Source organism: Echiichthys vipera, assembly GCF_963691815.1.
Source record: "Echiichthys vipera genome assembly, chromosome: X".
Classification (NCBI taxonomy): domain Eukaryota; kingdom Metazoa; phylum Chordata; class Actinopteri; order Perciformes; family Trachinidae; genus Echiichthys; species Echiichthys vipera.
The window spans coordinates 25,441,422-25,463,969 of record NC_139825.1 but is presented as its reverse complement, the minus strand read 5'-3'; the positions used below and the strand labels follow the sequence as shown (position 1 = coordinate 25,463,969).

Genomic DNA, 22,548 nt, shown 5'->3' with positions numbered 1-22,548 from the left:
TATAAGCTGACAGTGTGTGCGAGTCTTTCTAATTGTTTTCAATGGTGATGGACCGATACATCGGCCAGCAGATATTATCAGCTGATATTTGCGTTTTTTATGTGTATCGGCATCGGCCAATGCAGGCTGCTGCATTCGCTGTTTTCCCAGCATTATTTACAGACAGGAGTCCACAGGCAGCTCCGTGTTCCTGGTTTAACTTCAATAAATGCTCCTCGTAACATACGGTATGTTATCATCATTGTGTAATTTTTTTATGTAAATTAGGGGAGCAAAAGTAGAATCAGCTCCAAATATCAGAAAATCGGCAGTCTGTGTTGGTCATCGGCTGAGTCTGATGAAAAAAACAATCCGCATCGGCCCTAAAAAATCTGTATCGGTCAATCCCTAGTTTTCAAGACTACACTTTCCTCTGATGCACCTGTCACTCATAAAGGCGTGCAGAGATTTCCTTAAGTAATTTTTAATGCAAATTAGTTCTTTCACTGATATTCTTTACATTTTCTCTTATTTTTTTCAGATTCAAGAGCATGTGAGGTATCAAAATGGATGATTTAGATCACAGCATGCACATTTCAGAGTATGACTGGACAAGCTTCTATGACGACAGCGAGGAGTGTGGTCTGCTGCAGCCTTCGCTCGCCAGCCCTGATAGCTCAAGCCTCAGTGATTCAGAGGATCAAGGAAACTCAAGTTCAGTCTTCAGCACAGACCAGCAAGGGCCACAGCAGAGCTCTGCTGCAAACAGTGGTGAAGCTGCAGGATGTTGGGACATGGAGGAAGAGAACTACACAGGTTGTGTAAAGTATATATCAGGGCAGATTATGCAAAGTGGTTCAGGAGGAGGGCAATATGATTTTACATTAAAAGCTGAAATATGCCTTGATCATCCTGAAGGAACTACCATCAACACAGCAGATCCCTTCGTAGAGGAGACAAATGACAACATCACAGCCACACTGCACACTGAGCGACTGAATGTTCATTCTTCAGATGAGCAATCAACAGAGCTGAAAAAAGAACATGGAGATGTGCAAATGGCGAGTGACAGTTATGACCCACTTTCTTGCAGAAGAGCAGAGCTAAATGTGAATGAGCTGCGCACTGCAGACGGAGCTTTGAGTGAGGATTTGAGTGGCATTGCTCTGAGAGCAGAAAAAGAGCGCTGGTTCGTGACAGTGAATGACAGTCCAGCACAACAGCGAGTGCGTGCTGTGAAAAAAAAACGAAGACAAAAAAAAACTCCTAAGGACAATCACATGTGCAGTTTTGGCCAGGAGAGATCGCTTGAAAACAGCCTACAGTTAGAAATAATAGAATATAATAATGAATCTGAGGGAGGGACAGACACAGAGGATGTTACACAAGCAAACCAAAACATGGTAGAAATATCAGGAGGGTATCCAAGTGCTGAAGAAGATCCTGAGAGTGTTCAGACGGGAGTCCTTTCAAATCCATTGCAAATGTCTTTAACATCTGTCAAAGACAATTTGTCAGGAAAACTGGTTTTGTCTCATTCCCTCAAAGACAATATACCTGAGCCAACGATTGAAAGAAACAAACACGACCCAAGCAGCTCAGCATCCAAACCCTTAGACGCATTTACACCCAAAGACCCATCACGGTTGGACAGCGTAGAGTCTGACGAGCTTGAGTTCTTCTCTATGCACAGCTTTGATTCTGAAAGCTTTCTGTCAGCTACTGAATCAGTGGAGGAACTTCAGCATCTTCTCGTGGAACACCAACAAAGCTCATTATCTCTGACAGAAAACAGCTCCCAAAACAGTCTATTCAGTCTAACTGACAATATTGATGTAGACAATACGCAGGACAGAGAAATGCTTTCTTTTGATAGCGCTCTTTCTTGCAATGTAACAGCACCCATCTCCGAAGGCCATGAGAGCACAGATACTGAGCCTGCCCTGGCATTTCCATCTGCTGACCACTTTGGTCAGACAATGCCAGATCACAACTCTACATGTGATAATGACACACTCAGCACGCTGCCCTCGGATACACCTAAACTCAGAAAACATGAAATTAATCTTTCAGCATCTGGTGGCACATCAGGACATCAGCTTCTTCCTATTCCCGATTTAACTGTAACACCTTGCTCCGTGGCCGACAGCCCTGAAACATATGCTGAAGCTGCGGGCCACACTCGACCTGTGTATGCCATTTCTGCTTTTTGGGATGAAATGGAAAAATTGACGATAAATGACATCTTGCAGCTCAGGATGGGTAGAAGCACCCCTTCCTGTGAAACTCGAGAAACAGTGACATCAATTGTAAATGATCACAGCTCTTCGGTTGAGTATAATTCGTCTGATGGTGGTCTCATGGATACATACGACACTGCTGACTCAGACTATTTCACACAGCCTGACGATTCCAAGCCAGATCGTTCCAGCTGTGAGTTTTCCACCTCAGATTTTGAAGAAGAGTACTGTCAATTTCTTGGCGTCAGTAGGAACACCAGTCCTGACCCTCAAAGCAAAAAACAACAAAGCCGGAGTGACTCTTCTGTCTTAGTACATGACGAAGAGGAGTCCACAGGCTCTGAGGGGAAGGAGTCACCTGTGCCTACAGAGGACTCTGTAAGGAAAAGTTTAGAGGACCAGGACTCAGAAGCTTTAATTTCAAGCGAAATTGTGTGGCCGAGACAGATAAAAAAAAGCAAAAGCATGTATGACGTACAAGCTCTCAACGCGGATGATTTATCTTTGCAGTTGCTACTTGGTGAGAACAGTCTGTTTCTCAGCAGCTGTCTGTCTCTGGAGGAAAACGTAGTTTTAAAAGCAAGCGAAGGCCTAGGAGCAGTAATACCTGCACCTTTTCTGGATGAACATCAAATATTGAGTGACTCTCGGTGTGTCACTGTTTATGATCCAGAGGACATCTCAGTAGCTCCTGTGTTTGACTACACTCTTTGTACATTCGGGGATGAAATGGTATTCTCTTCCCTCCATAATTCTCAACGCAGTGAAGAGAAACCCATCCCCATTTTCTCTTGTTCTCATCCCACTGTAAGAGAACTCACATTCCCAAATCTGGACTATGTTTTCTTGAGTTCAGACTGCGATGAGGAAGACATTTCTCCAATCAGAGTCATGTCTCACACTTTCTTCCAGGACAGGGATTTTTGGACAGTGGCCCCTTGTGATTTTCACAGTAGGAAAGGTTTGACAAGGAAGATTCACTTTCCCGGAAAAGGGAGCATCTATTGCAAGAGGTCTGGTGCCTGGGTGTTCCCAGTTGAGGCTGAGAAGATCACCATCAAGAGTGCGGATCCACTAGTAACAGTGCTCACAGAGAGGAGGATCTCTTCAACACAAAGGCTTTTGGATGCCGTTCAGACAACAAGTAAGTCTGAGCGTTCTCGTGCACAGGACGGGTATGTAAAAACAAAAGAAGCACACAAACTATATGAAGCATGATCATGTTTATGTCTCTTCCAGGGCGAGAGGGCATCTTCTCCGCACTGAGGCAGTCGGATATGTGTTTGGTCTGCATTGCTTTTGCCTCCTGGGTGCTAAAATCATCTGATCCAGAGGCTGCTGATGCCTGGAAAGCAGGTATGAAACTCCTCCAGTCCTTAAAGTGGCTGATTAATTACTGTAACAACAGTGATTAATCAACCAACTAAATAAAATCAAAAATACAAACATTCAAGGTTGTGAAAAGATCTTTGTGCTGTCACATATTTCCATGCACCAATCAGAGTTGATTTACACTTGATTTAAAATCTGATGGCAGTTGGTTTTAATATCATTATCATTTATATTTTTATTGCATTATTTAGTTTTCATTTTCATTCATTCATTTCCATTTAATATACCTGTGAAATGTATTGCTGTTTTGTTTTATTGAATTTTTATGCTTTGGCAACATAGTCTTTGTGACATTCATGCCAATAAAGCTGAACTGAATTCAACTGAACTTAATTGAAAAATTGTTTTATTGAGCTGAGAGTTGAACACTTAATAAATAATGACTAAGGATATTAATTGTCATTGAGAAATACTTTATATTTACTTTAAGTATTGAACATGGAGAGTTCTGTATAACATGATAAACTGACATCCAATTGTCCAAAGTAACTTTTATTGATTTCCTCTTCAGCTCTGCTAGCAAATGTGAGTGCGCTGTCGGCCATCCAGTACCTGCGGCAGTATGTGAAGAAGAAGACTCCTTCTTAAGATGATCGCTGATATGTAAATACAAGATAGAAGAGAAGAGTAATTTCCAAACATTTTCACATGGTTCCATCCATAAACATCTATCTATGTATCTATATATCTATCCGTACTGCATCAGTGTGTGCATTAGTTTCCAAGTTGCACTACAGCATGTAGAGGTAGAAGTTAGTGAACTGATGTTTTAAATTCTTTTCAGGCAGAAACTAGTTTTTTAAACTTAAAGGAAGTCTGGTGATATTTTGTTTCTTACTGTCAGCTGATTACATAAGAGAGACAAACCAACAATGAATTGTCCTAATAACAAGTATTGTTTGGACATTGTTTGGACGCTGCAGTCACAAGTAAATCAGGGGCTGAAAATAATTCTTAAGATAGTTCATCCAGGATCAAGATCTATTTGTCATATATTCATATATATATTTTTAATATGTGCAGTGAAATGTTTAGAAATGTGCTATAAGAAAAATAATTAGTATGGCAGCAAAAAATAAGAATTGGAAAAACAACATGTAATGGATAACATTTCAAAGATAAATAAATGTATTGATACACGTAATATAAGCATTAAAATGTTAAAGTGCATATTTTCAGTATAGGAAAAATGTAAACTATACACACTCTAATCAACCTATTGGTTATGTTTGCTAAAAACAGCAGTGCCCAGTTGTTTTAGGAAATATATTAAATTATTCTTTATTAAATCAGTATGTATTTGAGACCTAATAGGAAGAAAGAGCCTTTGTGTTGAGAGCCCGCTGGAAAGTATCAAGGGACTGACAACACTAACAAATTATTGGTTTTGGTCTTGTCATGGGATTTGTTGACAATAAGAAAAATATCTCATCAGCAGCCTTATCCTTTAAGCATGAAAACATTTCAGCTGTATTTCAAACCTTTGATAACTTTGATTTTTCAGTTCTGGGTAAACTGGTGTTGATATGTGGACCAAGCACAGAATCTCACATTTTTTAAACGTGTTGTTTGTGAATGTTAAGGCTACGATCAAGCTAAGTTATAACGGCAGCTTGTAGAGTTTTTGAGCAGATGCAAAGTGTATGTGGGGCTGAAAGAAAGTTGTCTCGCAGATATTGGTCTGGTTTATAATGATGTTCTAAGAAAAGGTTCGGTAGGTGACTGCATTAGCTGTGCATGATGGGTAAGCATCTACGGTGGTCCCAAACTTTTTGGCTTTGTGCCTCTTTAAAACAAAGTAATGTCTATGTGTGAGTGCACGTCACTGACTGCACGTGGTGAGAGCAGTTACAAAGATTTTTCACTTTAAGACTATTTACTTAGAGTACTTTCTACATGCCTGAAGAGATAAAACTATACAATGTTAAACTACTAAGACTGTAACTGTGTAGAAGATTTTTTTTTCCCTGTTTCCTACTCACGATGCCTTAGATTAATCTCAACCCCCAGGTTGGGAACATGGGAATCACTGGTCTAAAATACTGTGTGGTGAGAAGGCCAGTGTATCTGCTGAGAGCTGTCACATCCTGTGTTGGAACAAAATCTAAGTTTTAAGAATAGCTAATTATTATAATTGCCTATATACATAGTTTGGTGTTGCTGTCTCTGATGCTTTTATGTATTAGGCAGCATTCACACCAAATCAGGCATTGCAGCAATCAGTGCATGACTGGGCGGGGGTGTAGGAGTGTCACTTAAATGGCCAATTTGTGTGTCTGTTGTGTTGTATATGATCGCTCTACTTTTTTTACATGGACGCTGCAGGGTTTTTTCCCCGTCTGAGCCTAAACACACTACCCTCATTGAAAAAATCTGAATATTGCCTGATAGGTGTGAGTGCAGCATTGCCCCTAAATCACCGGCTGTTGTCACAGTCACATTTTTGCGTCAAGATCTACAAGCAAATGATTGTTAGCAGAACACTTCATATCTCTTGTCAAACAAGACTGGGTACATATGATTTTACATATATGACAGATTTTGTGCAATAAGCTATTTAATAAAACCATGAATACATCACCCCTCTGTCAAAGTTGATGTGTGCAGGAAAAACTGCACTAACAGGAAGCATACTATTATTTGCACACTATATCCATGCTGTTTTGAGTTTATGAGGTACACCTAACTAAATAACGAGTCTAATACAATGATCAGGTACATAGCCGGAGCTTCATTAATGTCTTTCAGAAGCTGTAGAGTACTCCGTTTTCTAGCTAGAAAAGAAGATATTGGTATCATATGAAACTAGACATTTTAAGGAAACCATTGCTACCACCATGCTAGCTAGTTGGCAAGGGAGGCTAAATAATGCCACAGATTTATGCTATATTTTGGCAAGGGAAAAACTGGCATGGCCATTTTCAAAGGGTCCCTTGATCTCATCTCATGATATCTGAATTAAAAAATGGTCCTATGGGTACCCACAAGTCTCCCCTTTACAGATATGCCCACTTTATGCTAATTCTGTGCAGTTTTGGGCAAAAAAACATGCAGTACAAATATAGTATTTGCATATTTCTTCACACTGGAGTCCCTAAACTGTCTTTGAATTGCATACATTGGAAAGCTGAGACTCTTGTGGATTCAATGAGCCATTTGTATTCATGTGTAATGATTGTAGAGGGAACCTTTCACATTAAGGCCAATAACAATACATTTTTGAAAAATCTTGAAAGTCCTAATTGATGGACAAAATAACAGAATCACCTGCCTGTATAATGCAGTTGAGTTCAACAGCACAATAAACGACATCCTCCAAAATGACCACAGTTGAATCCACACCCCTCTATAACATTGTATAACCTTCATGAAGGTATAATTTACTGTAGGACTGTTGTATTAGACAGAATTTGTTGTACATAATAAACTGGTAACTGAGTATATACACCACAGACTGTTCTTACAGAGGAACTCAAAGTGCAAAGAGAGTAAGGTGTCACTGCATAATATTTATTGAAATAAATATGCAATGGATACATTTTCATATTATGTCACATAAATATTGAATTTAGAGGCAGTTCTTTTAAAAATTCCATTCAAATGCTCAAGGTTTAGTTTCTCTCCAATTCTCATTAAAATAATGTAAATACATTATTCTAACAAAACTGTAGCGACAGATCATGGTCCAATTAATAATTATCTCACCTTTATAATACTATATTTTAGCTTATGATTTACGGCTATCGTGCTGAATCGAGGGTCAAGTGTTCACTATCATCTACTGCTATATCAATAGTACTTATTCATATAGAATATTGTGAACATGTATATTTACAATCTCAAAAATGAGCGAATAAAAGCTTCGGTTATACTGTGAAAAGATATCTTGATATATAAAACTTTAGGATTTAGACAAATATTTAGCAGATTTAAGAGTAAAACCAACCTCTACTATGCCTCCAAAGTCTAAACACCACAATGCAACTTGCTACTCTAGTTTGGTGAAAAAAAAAACAAAGGCTGAGTCATGCTAGGTCGTTACAATCATTCTAACACTGATTTAAATGCCATTCTGTACAAGGAAATCGTTTAGAAATCATAGATATTTAAACATAACACCAAAGTCAGTCTGTTTTCATATCCTTTATAAGAGCTATAGTTTAGCTAATTAATATCACTGCATATGAAACAGCTTAACACTTTGTTAGAGAAAATCTGTCGCTTTAAATCTCACGTGAATGAGTGAGATGGTTTGTTATTTTAATAATAAAACTAGTATAAAGTCTTAAGTGATATGAAAATCTCAGACAGACTTTGACAGTCCCATTAAGTGCTGAACAAGGAATGCAAAGAAAGATCCACAAAGATTTTTCTAAAATATATTAAAACAACAAAAAAAATGACACACAAATATTCTCTTAAAGTCTTAAAAGTACACAGTATTCTATTGGGTATGAGTGTTGGGTTTCAGGGCATGTACCACCTGGCACTCAAGATGGCTTGTCACCTTCTTTCTTCAGACGGCTTCAGAGAACAGAAACAAAGAAACTATTTTTAAACACTTTGCCAGTGAACACATTTTACATGACTTTAAGCGAGTAACCACTGCACAAATATTAAGGGATTTTACATATTATGAAGTCCCATTAAAAAGCATAGCTACGATAATAATGGGTAATAATAATAATAATAATAATAATGCTCTTTAATCACAGAGGGATCAAGTAATTGTTTCAGCCTATAACAAACTTACTGTATATTAAAAACTATATGAAAACAATGAAATACTCACCTGTAATAATCTTCCTGACTGGGTAGAGGGCCTCCATGCATATGATGCCCATGCAGCCACTGCTGCTCCATAGCCATCCTCTGCAGCTCTGCAGACTGAGCATGCATGGCCTGGAGCTGGTGAGCAGCAGACATCTGAGGAATCTGGCCCTGCAGCTCCCGCTGATATGCAGCTCCTATGGAAATATACAAAGACCAAATTGGAGAAAAAGACTCAAGTTGTGGGTTGTTACTATGTAAGGAGTTGAGATTACGAACCAAACAGTGGGTGTCGCAGCATCTCATGATCATGAGGAAGATCGCTGAGTAAATGGTTGGGGATTGGGCCGCCAGGGAAGGGGAACCGGGCCAAACGTGGTCCTGTTGCCATGGGGTCCACAAGAGGATGGGGGCTTGGACCTGGAGGAAGAAATAAAATCATACAGTGAATGAAGGTCAACTTCAACCCATACATTAATAGTAACTAATTAATTTCTCAAAAGTCAGTAAGTTCAACCCCACCTTGACCGAGGGGATCCTGTTGGTGCAGGTGGAGGTGGGAGTGAATGTGAGAGTGCTGGTGATGATGCGGCGTCACATTGAGCATCTGCAGCCTGGCAGCAGGGTCGGTTGCCACAGATGCCATCCTCTCTGCGTGAAGCCGCTCTGCAGTGAGTCGCTCTGCGTAACTCAGCTCCGGGCGCAGCTGAGGTCCTGCCAGCACCATCCTCTCCCGTTCCAGGTGGTTCAGCCCGTGATGGAAGGGTGCAAAGTGGTGGGGAGGCCCGGGTATGTGGGGAAGACCGATCGCCCCGTGTCTGGCAAAGTGCTCCATGGGGTTGGCCGAGGGGTGTAAGGTTTCCATGTCTGGGGGCTTGACCTCAAAGCCAGGCTTCATCCTCTCGCGGAGTTCCCTCTCTCTAAGGTTCCTGAGCTCACGCTCTCTGAGGCTGGGTTCGGCGCTGTACAGACCAGGCATGTGGTAGGCCAGCAAGGGGTCGCCAGGACTCAGTGACACATAGAAAGGGTGGTTGCGGTTGGAGGGCGACATGACATGGGGTCGAGCGTATTCACTCAGGGTGCGTAGAGCAGGTGTATCAGGGCCAATGTAGGGGGGCACAGCTGCCACAGTGGTGGGCGGCTGCTCAAAGGAAGGGCGTCCGTGGACCTGAACCGCCATGTGAGCATCACTCGTGCGACTATCATGGGAGGAGCTGGAGGCTCTCTGTAAGCAAAGACAGTGTGTGAGATCACTAATACATGCGAAGATGTTTTAAAAAAATGAATGGACTGTTGCACTCACAGCATTTCTGTCAGCCTCCCTTTCTCTCTCTCTCTCTCTGTCTTTCTCCCTTTCGCGTTCTTGTCGAGCGCTGAGCTCAGCCTCTCTCCTTGACTTTTCCACGGCCTCCTCCCTTTTCTTGGCCAGCTTGGAGGACAATAGTGGAGTGAAGAACAGGTCTGTTCTGGCACAGGAGTTGTAACCACGATCAAAGTGTTTGATAAACCTGAAAGAAATAACAGATTTTCTTTTTTGTATGACCAATAAATTCACAAAAAATATTAAAATGATTCATTCAATTATAGTTTACGGCACATTTCCTGACGGTTTTACTGAAATTTCAGGTGCCAATTTTTTTGCTGAGATCTGGGAATCAATGAACTCTGCGAGAACTGTTAACGTTTAATGGAAACCACATCAGCAATCAGACAAGTCCACAGTTTAACTGTAATATGTAAACCATGTACTTGTAAAGGAAAACAAATGTTATTATCCAAACCTGCTGCTGCAACCACACTTATTGTAGTTATGCACAAAAGCAGATTTACAAACCAAGTGACACTTCTACTGGACATTTTTCCCTTTTGGTTTCAACTCCAAATAAGTGAAATATTTAGCTTAAAGCTGCTACAATCAATGTTTTTTTTAAACAATGACTTCACATGACCCCCTGTATATGAAAGGGGTGACTTGAAGTGATGAAACTGCAGAGAATTAAAAGATAGATTCAACGGTCCACTTCAGCTCTAGGAAAATTTTGTCTTTCAGCTCATCATTTTAGTTTACTATTTTAAGTCTCTCCCATTGCTCTCATGGCGTTGCTGTCATTATCAGCATTTTTCTGCTTTCAGGGAAAATGACTCAAAAGCACAAGACGGGACAAAGTAAGCAACCAGCTGGTGAACATGCAATTTTCTCAGGAGGGGGTGGACGCCAAACCAGAGCAAAAATGAGAATAAAGATTGGACTTACATTTGTCACATTAACTCCCAAAGACTGTTAGTGTTGCTTTTAATCTGCTGGATGCGTAAATTGAATGGTCATACGAGCTTATTAAACTCAAGTGGATCCCAAGTGGCCATTGCAGGTTTACACTAAGGGATTTGTTTGAAAGGGTGGTTGTCTGACGATTTGTGTTTCCATAATGCAAGTTCAATTTTACCAAAATCTTTGGTAAATCTGCACACTAGAAGAATAAAAATCATCTGTATTCCAACACTGTGTTACAGCTGTTTTCACAATACACGTAAATGTGAAAACCTTTAAATTTTTACAAGATGAGTGAAGCATTTCTTTTTGTGATCTTCCCAATATACAATGTCATACATACCTTGCAGACTGGCTGGCATGGCTTGCCATGTTGATGATGGTGGGCTCTGGCGAGGGGCTCCGAGGTGGAGATGGTGGGCTCTCAGGCTCTTCCATCTCATCCAGTGGCTCTTCTTTAATCTGAATTTGAGATCCTCCTGCTGTGGCGCTTGGCGAGGTTCTCAGAGAAAGAGGTGGGAATGACGACTGAAGGCTTGGGACAGGGCCGATAGCAGAAGATGTTACGGATGTGAGAGGGTGTGAGGCTGCAACAGATGAGTGAGAGGAAGTCATGCTCTTTCCAGGGGGGGTCTGCACCTGAGAGATCACTGGGAGTTGGTTAGTGAGTGACTGCATTGGCAAAGGCTGTGGCATAAGCTGAAGAGGGGGAGGGGGGGCACCCGGAGGATGCTGGTTGGGCAGAGAGTTAAGTGGCTTCAGAGCAGGGGGAGGGGGGAGGTTGGAGGGCATCTGAGGGAAAGGTGTAGCGGACTGGTGGGGCATCTGTTTGTGAGAAGGTGGGATTGGAGTGGTGGGAGGAGGCTTAATTTGTGGGCCAGTTAGAGGAGGCTGGGGGAGCTGAGACTCCCTAAAGAAGGGTGGGGGTCGCTGGGGGGCCTGAGGCTGCAGAAGCTGTGCAGAGTTGAAAGCAGGTGGGACCTGAAATGCTGGAGAATGAGGAGAGTCCTGACCCAGTGCTGACGGAAGAGGTGGTGGACCAGAAAGAGAGTGAGCAGTGGGCTGAGCTCGGCTGTTTGGGCCTACTGTGGCAGCTGACCGAGCTGCAGCTTGCTGAGGGGGGTCTGGAGAAAGATGAGGATGGGGGATCTGAGCCGGCTCCGCAGGGGGGTTTCTTTGCATTGGCTGAGGAGTGATGGGATGGCCCTGAAGGGGGAGGGCCTGTGGGACTGGTGTGTCAGCCAACACAGCAGCAAGAGCAACAGGCTCTGGTGGAACGCCGTTCGGCTGGGCGGATGAATCAGAGTCACTCTCGTTGCCCTGCTGAGGGCTGGCGATGCTGGGAGAGGAGCTGCGGTTGTCCTGATCGATGTCTTTGGTGTCACTGCTGCCGTCGTCCTGAGCACTACGGCTTTCTGAAGAGCTTTCCTCCTCCACCTCGGCCTCTCCCTCTGACCGCAAGCCCCGGGGATCCTGGAGGAACAAACAAGCAAATGATGTACTCAATTCACACTCAGCAAGTGTGTTTCCATCAGCTTGTGAAATTAAATGTCAGGAAAAAAACATGGAAAAAGAGAGCTTGGATGTCTAAACCGTATTGTCGTTTGGGAGGTTCTTCTGTTTAGCTCTTATGAGACCCTATTTGATGCTTTGCAGATAACGGGTGTCTTGATTTATAGCGGAGAGTCTCCCCTATGGGTGCAGCAGTGTGCTTGACAGCTTTGGGGAAAGTGATGCTGGAGTGGTCGCTCCCAACACATGCTATTTGTTTCCCAGTTGAAAAAAACCAAAGCCTCTACAAAGCGTCTACATTCATTAACTGCCTTGAACTATGTTTTCGTTAACTTAGGTTGGCCTACATAACAAGCTATGATATTATAATAAATCTGTGCACAGCTAGAGGTGAAATATTGCTTTAACAACTTGAAGATCAACTGACACTCCTTTGACAACGGCCGCGTCATTTCGATGAGCAGCCATTGAAATGAACAACATGGATTTAGGTTTCATGATCATGACTTACACTTTAAACTCATTGCAGAATTTTCTGACATTTTAGGACTAAAGCTAACTGTTCCTGCTGCACAAAATGTTTTACCCAAATGGTATTTGACATAAATTGTTTCCTCCAACCTGTGTCTTTGGCCTTTTAGGTGTGACTTTTTCAGGCTCGTCAGGCTCTTGAGCAGGACTCTCCCGTACACGTTTTGTTGTCTTTGGTGACGTTACCTCCTCTTTTATCTTCTGCTGACACAGTATGACATTTAAATGGAAGTGTTAATTACAGACAGAAAAAGATTATGATGACTGACATGAGCCCTCAATGAGTGATATTCAAGCATCTATGGCTGCAGCAGCATTACTTATGCACTTTCATCATCTCAGTGGCTGAATTCTTTGAAGAATTCCTAATCAGAAATATATGTTAACAACACAGCTGGTCTGATAAGATAATGTCATGCAGGTGCAACATGTTTATGTATATGAAATGTTTTGATTTTGTTCACCTTGTTCGTCTTCTTGCTGGATTCATTCTTATTATCTGTGGTAGACGATCTCAAAGAAGTTGCTCCACTCGAGGAGGTCAGGCTACTGGACTGCTGATCCTCAATGGTGGGGGAGCCTGTGAGCCTCCTGTGGCCACTTCTTAAAGATGATAGCTGCTTTAAAAAATAAATAGAAGGTTATATATATTGTTAAACACATGCAAGAAGGACACATTCCCTTATGTACAAGACTATTTCCTAGCATAAAAGTGAAGGTAAAACATTTGGACATACTCAATAAGGGTGTAAAATCGGTCATAAATCATAATGACAATTTAACTGCAAAATTTAATTTGCACAGACGATTTCTTTTGAATCTTCATTACTAGTAATACGATAAGATTGTGTGATGGATCTGCCAGCCTCAGGCTTACAGGTGCTCTGCTCCGCCGGGTCCTCATGCCATGCTTGCTGTTCACCTCTTCTTCCTCTTTAACAGGTTTAAACATGAATGGAGCGCCTGCAGATTTTGGAGCTGCCGGCAGACATCTGTGTTTGTTTTCATACGTGCGACAAGTAGTGCACAGCAACGGGTTGTCTCTGCGCCCCTGGTGCCAATCCTTGGAACCTTTTTTTTTTTTTTTGAAAAAAAAAAACACCTTAGGCACAAATTTCATGAACAACTTAGAAGTGCTTTCAAGTACATAATGGGGCTTTAAAACATTTTTTATTTTTTATTGTATTACAAAAGCACCGCGTCCAGTCTGATAAATCACAACTAAAGATGCAGACTCACTTGTTGTTCCACAGTGGCTGCAGCTCTTGATTTCCTGTTCACTGTCTTCACTATCAAGATCATCCTCACTGGCAGAACTCGCATCCACTGCAAAGGAAAAGATCAGCTTCAATGAAGTTGCCCAGCTCATTTGATCGCCACACTTTGTGACAACACAGTTAACTATTCATGCAGCTAACACAGCTGCATGAAAAGGGGAAACTGAAAAAGACAACACATTTCTGCGGAGCCCCATTTGTTCACCTGAATAATTCCGCGATGGAGTGACGGGAACTGCTGCAGAGCGAGTCTTTGCCTTGCGAGAGGATGGCTGTCGGCGTTGCTGTCGATAAGCTCTTGTTCCTGCAGCCTCAGGAGTTTTCTTCCAGTGGTAATAGAAAGTGATCAGCTCCCCCTGATGAGACATTCACAGAACTTTTAAGGAACAATCCAAGTTATGTTTCTTAATCAAAAATATAGCTACAATGAATCACAGCTTGCATTACAAATGGTTCTGTATGCAAAGATAAACATTGTTTTCAATTACAGTCTTTTTGCTGGGCAGAAAGTCTTTCCGGATGCGGAAGAAATTCTTTCCATACTGTCTCAGGCCTTTGATGAAGCGTTTCTGTAAGAAAAAGGAGGGAGGGTGGTGGACAAACTTAATAATCTTGTGATATAAATCAGCATTTTTAAATACATGTGTGACATAGTTATCATAACAAAATACTAGATTGATTTGCCATTTAAAACTAAGGTAGTGGTAAAAAAACACAATTTTACTGCAGGCTTATATCATATTAAAGTGAACAAAGTTGAGTAAACTGCCAATTTCTGATCAGAGAACTTTTAATTTATACTCACTGAACTGTTTACCATGCTAAGTATATTTAAAATACTTAAACAGTTTGCATCCTTTCCATCACAGAGAAGTTTAACTGCCTGCACAAACACGTGATTAACCTTCATTACTGTATAACTAGCTAAAGGCGTCTCACCAGATCGTCCTCCGACCAGCATTTCTCGATAAGCTTCGGCAGAGGCTTCTTGACCAGACGCTGGAGAGCTTTTGCTGCATCATAGTGACTTGCATGTAGCTAGAATGGAGAAAAAACATGAATGCTTTGTAAATATTTTGTTCTGTGAATTTACTGGATACTGATGAATGTAAATCAAGTCGCGGTCAGCACCATGTTGAGTGCGTTGAGAGTGGTATCATCACGGGAGGCTGCTAAACATCCATCCTCTGTGGATCCACCGTCACACATCCCTGCAAACGCTGCCATGCTCCTTGAAATATAAATACGTAAAAATAAACATTGAGGATGAATTTTTACACTTTCTTAGTTAAATTTTTAGTCTTATTCCAAGAAGTGATTCTGAAATGCATGACAATACACGCCACGCTGTCGCCAGCAGAAAACTAGGAGTGTTAACAGAGTTTCTCTTAATAGCTTGCTTCAATTCTAACCACATTTCTCAGGTGCATGACATTTAAGAAATCAGAAAAACAGAGACAGTTGAAAATAGTCAGGCTGCTTTCACACCGCTATTCACATCACCAGACCAAGGCTGGTTTTGTTTTGCAAGTACTTCCGCATTTGTGCCACTTTTCTGATTACCCTGTTGATAAAGCTAGTAAGTAATACTGGTTATTTTTGTGTTTTAATATACGTAGGTATTACAATAATGTCCCATTTGATCTACTATTAGTACAAGTTTGACCTACAGTGAAGTAGTATGTGTTTATGGTTTACATAGAAAGGGCTATTCAGTTAGTTAAATAGCATCTGTATCTTGTTTTTCAGTAAGGACGAGCCTGCAGGTTGATTATTAGAGTTCAAAACTAAAATATTTCCCTTTTGCATCAGCCTTTCTCCACGGCTCAAGACTGACAAATAACAGTGATTTTAAGCAGGCACTGACCTGGCAGCTCTGAGGTACATGAGAAGGTCACAGTCATTGACCCCCGGTGTCCACATCAGCTCCTCACTCTCTGCCTGACTCTGTAAACCAGGAGCAGGCCGCGGCTGCAACTCTGGCAGTTTGACCTGCAGTGAAACCAAAGAAAAGACGAAAACCAGAAATCACTTATTAGACCAACTCAACGAACGGCAACTGAATGTGCTGCCAAGATCTATGTTGAAACTAGAATTACCACCTTGCAGTTGTATGCCTCTGCCAACCAGTCATGTTGCAGTTTACATCCAAACTGCCCAGTTTTACAGAATACGTAGTGAAGACTTTGAGGGAATTTAATGTAAGGTATTAAGTGTATTTTTGGGGTAAACGTGGATGCTTCACACGTCTTCAACCTATCAGCACAGATGTTCTGAACAATCACCACCGTTTCAAGATTAGTGTCACCAATTCAGTATCCGACCAAATCTGTTCCTGAGTTATGGCGTTGAATAATGGACAGAAAAATGATGTCACAGTAAAGTTGACATTCAACTTTTTTTTAATCCTATTATCCCCAAAGCAATTTCAGTCAAAGGCAACTGGACTTGGTTATTTGTCTAGGAAGACGTTTCACCTCTCATCCAAGAGGCTTCATCAATTCATTTATGCATCTGACCAGGCTGGGACTGGTCCAACTAACTGGTGTGAGATCCAGGTATTTAACCTCTCACAAGGCCGATGATGTCACTGAAACCCTTTGTGCTCCAAGTGCCAACGACCGGCCTTAGAGTGGCAGTCCTTGGTGGGAAGTAAGTTTCGACTTTGTTAGTGCTCTATTGAGTCTTAAAAAAAGCAGAGTCCAGGCCTGAGGAGTTAGCTCTCCTGTGTTGGGCCATGCGTTTATGCAGTGGTTGTTTTCTTTCTCCAATGTAGATATCTTTGCATTTCTTGTTGCATTGGACAGCATGGACCAGATTGCTTTTGTGGGTGTGTGGTGTTCTGTCCTTGGGATGTACTAGTCTCTGTCTGAGTGTGTTACTGGGTTTGAAATACACAGGGATGCAGTGTTTGTTGCGTTTGTTGAAGATCCTCCTGAGTTTCTCTGATACCCCAGCCACATACGGAATGACTATGTTGTTTCTCTTCTTACCCACCCAGAGAAGGAGGTCTTAGCCAAGGGCTTGAACTTTGTCATGACACAAAAAGAGGTACCCATAGCGGAGTTGATTACAGCTACAGAATTGGCTATAGAGAAAAACAACCTTACTGGATCTGAGGCTGAACAGCTAAGGTTAAAAGTGTCAGCAGCGTTGTCCCAAGCTAAGGTCCCCCAATCCAACCTCACCATTGAGGAGAGAAAAGCAGTAACAGCACTGAGCAAAGACCACAGCATCACAATCCTTTCAACAGACAAGGGTAGATGCACAATTGTTGTCAATACAACTGATTACCAGGCAAAGACGTCTGCACTATTCAGTGACACTAACACTTATGAAACTCTGAAACGATACCCTACCAGCGGTTACAAAAAGAATGTTATAGAGTGTCTACAGCAACTACAAAAATGAGTCATAGACAAATCACAATATTACAGGCTCTATCCCCAGGACTCAACCCCCTGCTTATATGGACCGAAAATCCATAAAGAAGGGGCCCCGCTCAGGCCCATTGTCAGCAGCATAAACTCGGTCACTTACAACATTGCTAAGAACGTTGCCAATATTTTGGCACCACTAGTGGGCAACACCCACCATCACATCCAAAACTCCATAGACTTTGTGAACAAAGTCAGAGACTTAAAAATGGATCCAGATGAAACCATGGTATCCTACAACGTGACTTTCTTGTTCACCTGTATTCCAACCATGGAGGCTCTGGCCACAGTAAGAGAGCGGCTCACACAGGACAACTCCTTACACAACCGAACAAACCTCAAACTAGACCACATTTGCCAACTTCTGGATTTGTGCCTGAACACCACATAGTTCCATTTTACTGGCACTTTTTACAGACAGAAACACGGCTGTGCCATGGGTTCACCAGTATCCCTTATTGTGGCAAATCTATACATGAAGTAGGTAGAGGACAAGGCTTTCAACTCCTTCAAAGGAGTAACCCCGAGCCATTGGTTCAGATTAGTGGACGACACATGGGTTAAAATCAAATCCAAAGAGGTGCAAGCTTTTACCGAACATATAAACTCAGTGGACAGAAACATCAAGTTCACCAGTAAGGAAGTCAAGGACAATAGATTGCCTTTTTTAGACTGTGACGTCCATATGGAGAATGACAGGAGCCTCCACATTGGGGTATACAGAAAACCCACTCACAAAGATCAATATCTACTGTTTGACTCACACCACCCCCTGGAACATAGGAGTTATCAGAACACTGCAACACAGAGCTGATAACGTACCCACCAGCTCACAGGCCCAAGGGGAAGAACGCAAGCACCTGAGAGGCGCCCTCACAACTTGTCGCCACCCCAGCTGGACCTTTGTGAAAACAGCAGCTGCTTCCAGAAAGAAAACCAAAGAAAGAAAACAAGAAATCCAACATAGTCATCCTGTATGTGGCTGGGGTATCAGAAAAACTCAGAAGGATCTTCGACAAACGCTGCATCCCTGTGTACTTCAAACCCAGTAACACACTTAGACAGAGACTAGTACATCCCAAGGACCGAACACCACACACCCACAAAAGCAATCTGGTCCATGCTGTCCAATGCAATGAGGAATGCAAACATCTCTACATTGGAGAAACAAAACAACCACTGCATAAACGCATGGCCCAAAACAGGAGAGCTAACTCCTCAGGCCTGGACTCTGCTTTCCACTTACATCTCAAGGAGAAAGCCCACTCCTTTGATGACAACAATGTCCACATCCCGGAATGAGAGGACAGATGGTTTGAAAGAGGAGTAAAAGAAGCCATCTATGCAAAAGCAGAGAAACCATCGCTAAACGGACGAGGAGGTCTGAGACACCACTTATCTCTAATTTACAATGCTGCCCTTTCATCCCTTCCCAGGAGATTCAACAATCTAACCTCAAAGAACAACTGTTCATAAATGGCCTCCTGTGACTCCAACGACTGTCGTTAAGACTCAATAGAGCACTAACGAAGTCCAAACCTACTTCCCACCAACGACTGTCACACTAAAGCCGGTCGTTGGCACTTGGAGCACAAAGGGTTCCAGTGACATCATCGGCCTTGTGAGAGGTTAAACACCTGGATCTCAACACCAGATAGCTGGACCAGTCCCAGCCTGGTCAGATGCGTACATGAATTGATGAAGCCTCTTGGATGAGAGGTGAAACGTCCCCTAGACAAATAACCAAGTCCAGTTGCTTTTGACTGAAAATGCTTTGGGGATAACAATGACCTGGACAAATGAGAACATTCACAGGCCATATCCTATTAGACATAAATAATGTGTTAAGTGAGGTCACGGTGACCTTGACCTTAGACTTCCAAAATCTAATCAGTTCATCCTTGAGTCCAAATGGACATTTTAAATTTGAAGACATTCCCTCCATGGGTTGCTGAGATATCACGTTCAAGAGAATGGGACAGACGGGTGGACAGTTAACCTAAAAACATAATCAGAATCAGAAATACTTGCCTCGTTCACTGATACAGAGGCATAAAAAAGTGGGAATTAAGGTGGTCATAATATAAATTTAAGACTTTATAGGAAATTGTAAATTTTGTGTAAAGTGTATTATTACCATTTGTAATTACAGTAGGGCGATTAATGGATAATATTATTTAATTATAAACAAATAGATGTTGCTGGTGTTTGGCAATCAGTTTTATATAATAATATATTAAAATAGATCCTCAATTCAACACACTACAAAGAAGCATACATACTGTATGGAATGCAAATAACAAAGCACACTAAGGACGTACTCACACTGTCCTTCCGGACCGCGACCCGGGCTTTAGGGTACTTGTCCCCCCTCCCTCTCCCCCCCGCGCCCCAGCCCCGTTTGTACTCACACTGCCAGGGCCGGCCAATGCTTCTTGCTGTCCATACGCCATCACGCCGTAACACGTCACACGCATTGATCGCGTGTGTGTGGCTTTGTTTACAAATCTTTCCATAGACCTCGGAGTTTTTGTGCGTCTTGTCGACTGTTTTTGAATATTTTCATCCGACCAAATCTGCAGTGAACACTCCACCTCCGCACCACACCAACGTGAACCTTTCACCGCCATTGTTGTTGTTGTTAAATGTCCGCGCATGGTCCGTCCTTCTATTTACATGTCCGAACAGGCGGACATAACGATACTGCCGTAGGGCTCGTGCTCGTACACGTGCGCACGCTTGTGCTCGTACATGTGCAAACGGCTCCGCTAAAGCCCACCTCTTTCAAGCAGGCCGTGGACGGTCCGCTGGCCGCAGTTGAGCGCGGAGCGGGTGCACTCACACTACTTAAAGGTACTAGACTTTAGCTGAAAAAACGGTTTTGGCCGCGGCCAAAAGGACAGTGTGAGTAGGCTCTAACAGTCTTCCTACAAATACTGAAGTTTTACAAAAAATGTCCTCACCCCTTAAAAAAAGAATAAATACATTTTGGATGTGAACTAATTGTTTCAATATGCAATTTCATTAAAATGTGACATGAATAATATTTCAAGCAGAGTGTACCTGATGACTTGGCCCCACTCTTATCTCGCCCTGTGTGCTGTTCAGGCTCCTGAAATAAAAAACATAAAGCATCCCATGTTCATCATGTGCATTAACAAATGTTTTTCCTCCTGACCGTCTTTAAGTAAATTAAATTGTTTTCACACAAATAAAAATCTGCTCTATATGAACTCTTAATTAGCAAGTAATTAAGATAGGATTAAGAGCTTTATCAATCCTGAAGGCACTACTTATTCCAGATTGCTTCAAAATTGCAGTAACAATTACAAAAAAAGTAAGATGACAACACCAATATATGAAAACAAAAGAGCATCAAAAAGTTGAAATGTAAAAATATGTCTAAGGAGTAAAGTGCAAATGACACATGATGTAATATAGGTATAATGCACATGATAATGAACATAATATAGCCCATATTAGTGTAATTGAAAAATATTGCACACGATGATGAAAGGTTATACTGAACATTACATTGATATTAACACTGTTGTGTGCACAGCGACGTGTGAGCGATGATGTGCGAGTGTAACTTGTCTGTCAGAGGAGCTTCCCTCCCACTGAAACACTGATTTCAGCAGCAGAAAAACATCCCGCCCCTCCATCACTGTGGACCAATCTCAGCTGTGACCTGCGCCCGTTTCCTTATATTACATGAATGAAATCCGACCGCAAAAAAACTGTCAATCAATCAACACGGGCTGCTCATTTTTTTACGGTCACCATTACGGAGAACAGTGTGTGCTACTTAGCGGATCCTAACAGGTTGACAGCAGTGACTGTTAGAGTGTGCAATCAATAATAATAATAATAATAACAATGATAATAATAAATAACACCACAGATAGAATGCACAACATAACGTTGTCATAGCTACATGACGTTCCATGTAGTTAGCGACAACGATGTCAATACACGTCAAACCCCAGAGGGAATAACAGCCGATTAATTAAGATATGCTTGAGGTTTGTCTCCTTTACTGACACCATTTAAAATAACCGCCGCAGAAATAACTACATTAAAGCGACATAGAAAGCCATGTTAGCTGCTAACGAGACAGCAACATTACGCTGTTATTGGGCGCTAGCTTGTTAGCACAGACAGGAACTTCGTGACACTCCGACTATTTCATACAAGCGGCTTTGAAAGTAACGCCACAAAAACACTTGTAAAATACATAGTTAAAAATACAACAACTGGAGTATAAATGCAAAACGGTTAAGTTAAATCAAGTTACCTCCGCGGACTGAACAGGTCGTCCATGTTTAAGGGATGTTTGGCTGTGGCTTGTTGACACTCCGCAGCAGCAGCAGCAGCGGCGGCGGCAGCGGCAGCAGCAGCGCAGTGGGCGATACACAAAAACTATGCGAATCCCCGTTTACATCGCTATTCAAAATGGAGGCGGTGTAGTGGAGGGAGGGAGTCAGTCTATTTTTTTTTCTCTCCCAGTGCAATGACCTCAGCAGCCACAGCTAAGCCTTCAAAGTTGTCTGGGGTGTACATAACTGAGCATGTGCCGCGGATCAGCAGCAGGAGGAGCAGGAGCCACTGAGGCTGCTCCTCCTCTTCATCATCTTCATCAGCTGCTGCACGGACAGGCCTCCATGGATCAAACAGATCACACTGTGTGGTTATTAAATATTACTATGTAAGACATGGCAGTGCCATCCCACCAACACCATCACTGCTAATGTAGAAAACCACTGGCTAATACTGAGGTTTATTATTTAGTACTCAAAGTAAACATCACAAATATAGGTGTTTATTATTCTTATTTATTTATGTATTTTAACTATTATTGCATTCTAACATACTTTTCAGCATTACTATTAAAGGTAAGTATAATTGTATATATTGTATAACTATATTATAGTATATTGTACATATTTTAAAGATGCTAATCTTTTCCATTTTGATCCATTTTTCTTTTCTAGAATAAGTATATAAATAATATAAATAATAAATTAAACTAATATTGTCTATTCCGTGAATTTTATTCTACTTTATTCTTCTCTCGACTTTATATATTTAACTAAGAGTATTGTTTAATGTTTATTGTTTTACTCTATATTTATTTAGCT

General features: G+C 41.7%; 2 protein-coding genes across 4 annotated transcripts; one reads left to right on the top strand and one right to left on the bottom strand.

Moving 5' to 3' along the window:
- The first annotated feature begins 1,255 nt into the window (after positions 1–1,255).
- Positions 1,256–4,818, top strand: perm1b (PPARGC1 and ESRR induced regulator, muscle 1b). The gene is made up of 3 exons (XM_083938700.1): positions 1,256–3,363; positions 3,459–3,575; positions 4,123–4,818. Exons 1-3 carry the CDS (start codon positions 1,260–1,262, stop codon positions 4,197–4,199), a joined length of 2,298 nt encoding a protein of 765 aa, XP_083794826.1. The 5' UTR covers positions 1,256–1,259; the 3' UTR covers positions 4,200–4,818.
- Positions 4,819–7,161: 2,343 nt separating this feature from the next.
- rereb (arginine-glutamic acid dipeptide (RE) repeats b) lies at positions 7,162–21,946 on the bottom strand. Of its 3 annotated transcripts, none has more exons than XM_083939741.1 (17): positions 21,705–21,946; positions 20,471–20,519; positions 15,838–15,962; positions 15,102–15,201; positions 14,910–15,008; positions 14,459–14,539; positions 14,176–14,326; positions 13,933–14,019; positions 13,571–13,764; positions 13,158–13,313; positions 12,784–12,897; positions 10,994–12,123; positions 9,685–9,889; positions 8,904–9,606; positions 8,661–8,801; positions 8,404–8,578; positions 7,162–8,135 (listed from the first exon to the last, which is right to left on the bottom strand). In XM_083939741.1, exons 1-17 carry the CDS (start codon positions 21,728–21,730, stop codon positions 8,102–8,104), a joined length of 3,570 nt encoding a protein of 1,189 aa, XP_083795867.1. In that variant the 5' UTR covers positions 21,731–21,946; the 3' UTR covers positions 7,162–8,101. The 3 variants fall into 3 exon arrangements, with proteins under 3 accessions (XP_083795867.1, XP_083795868.1, XP_083795869.1); XM_083939742.1 differs by having other exon boundaries at positions 12,784–12,894; XM_083939743.1 differs by having other exon boundaries at positions 13,158–13,310.
- Positions 21,947–22,548: the final 602 nt, after the last annotated feature.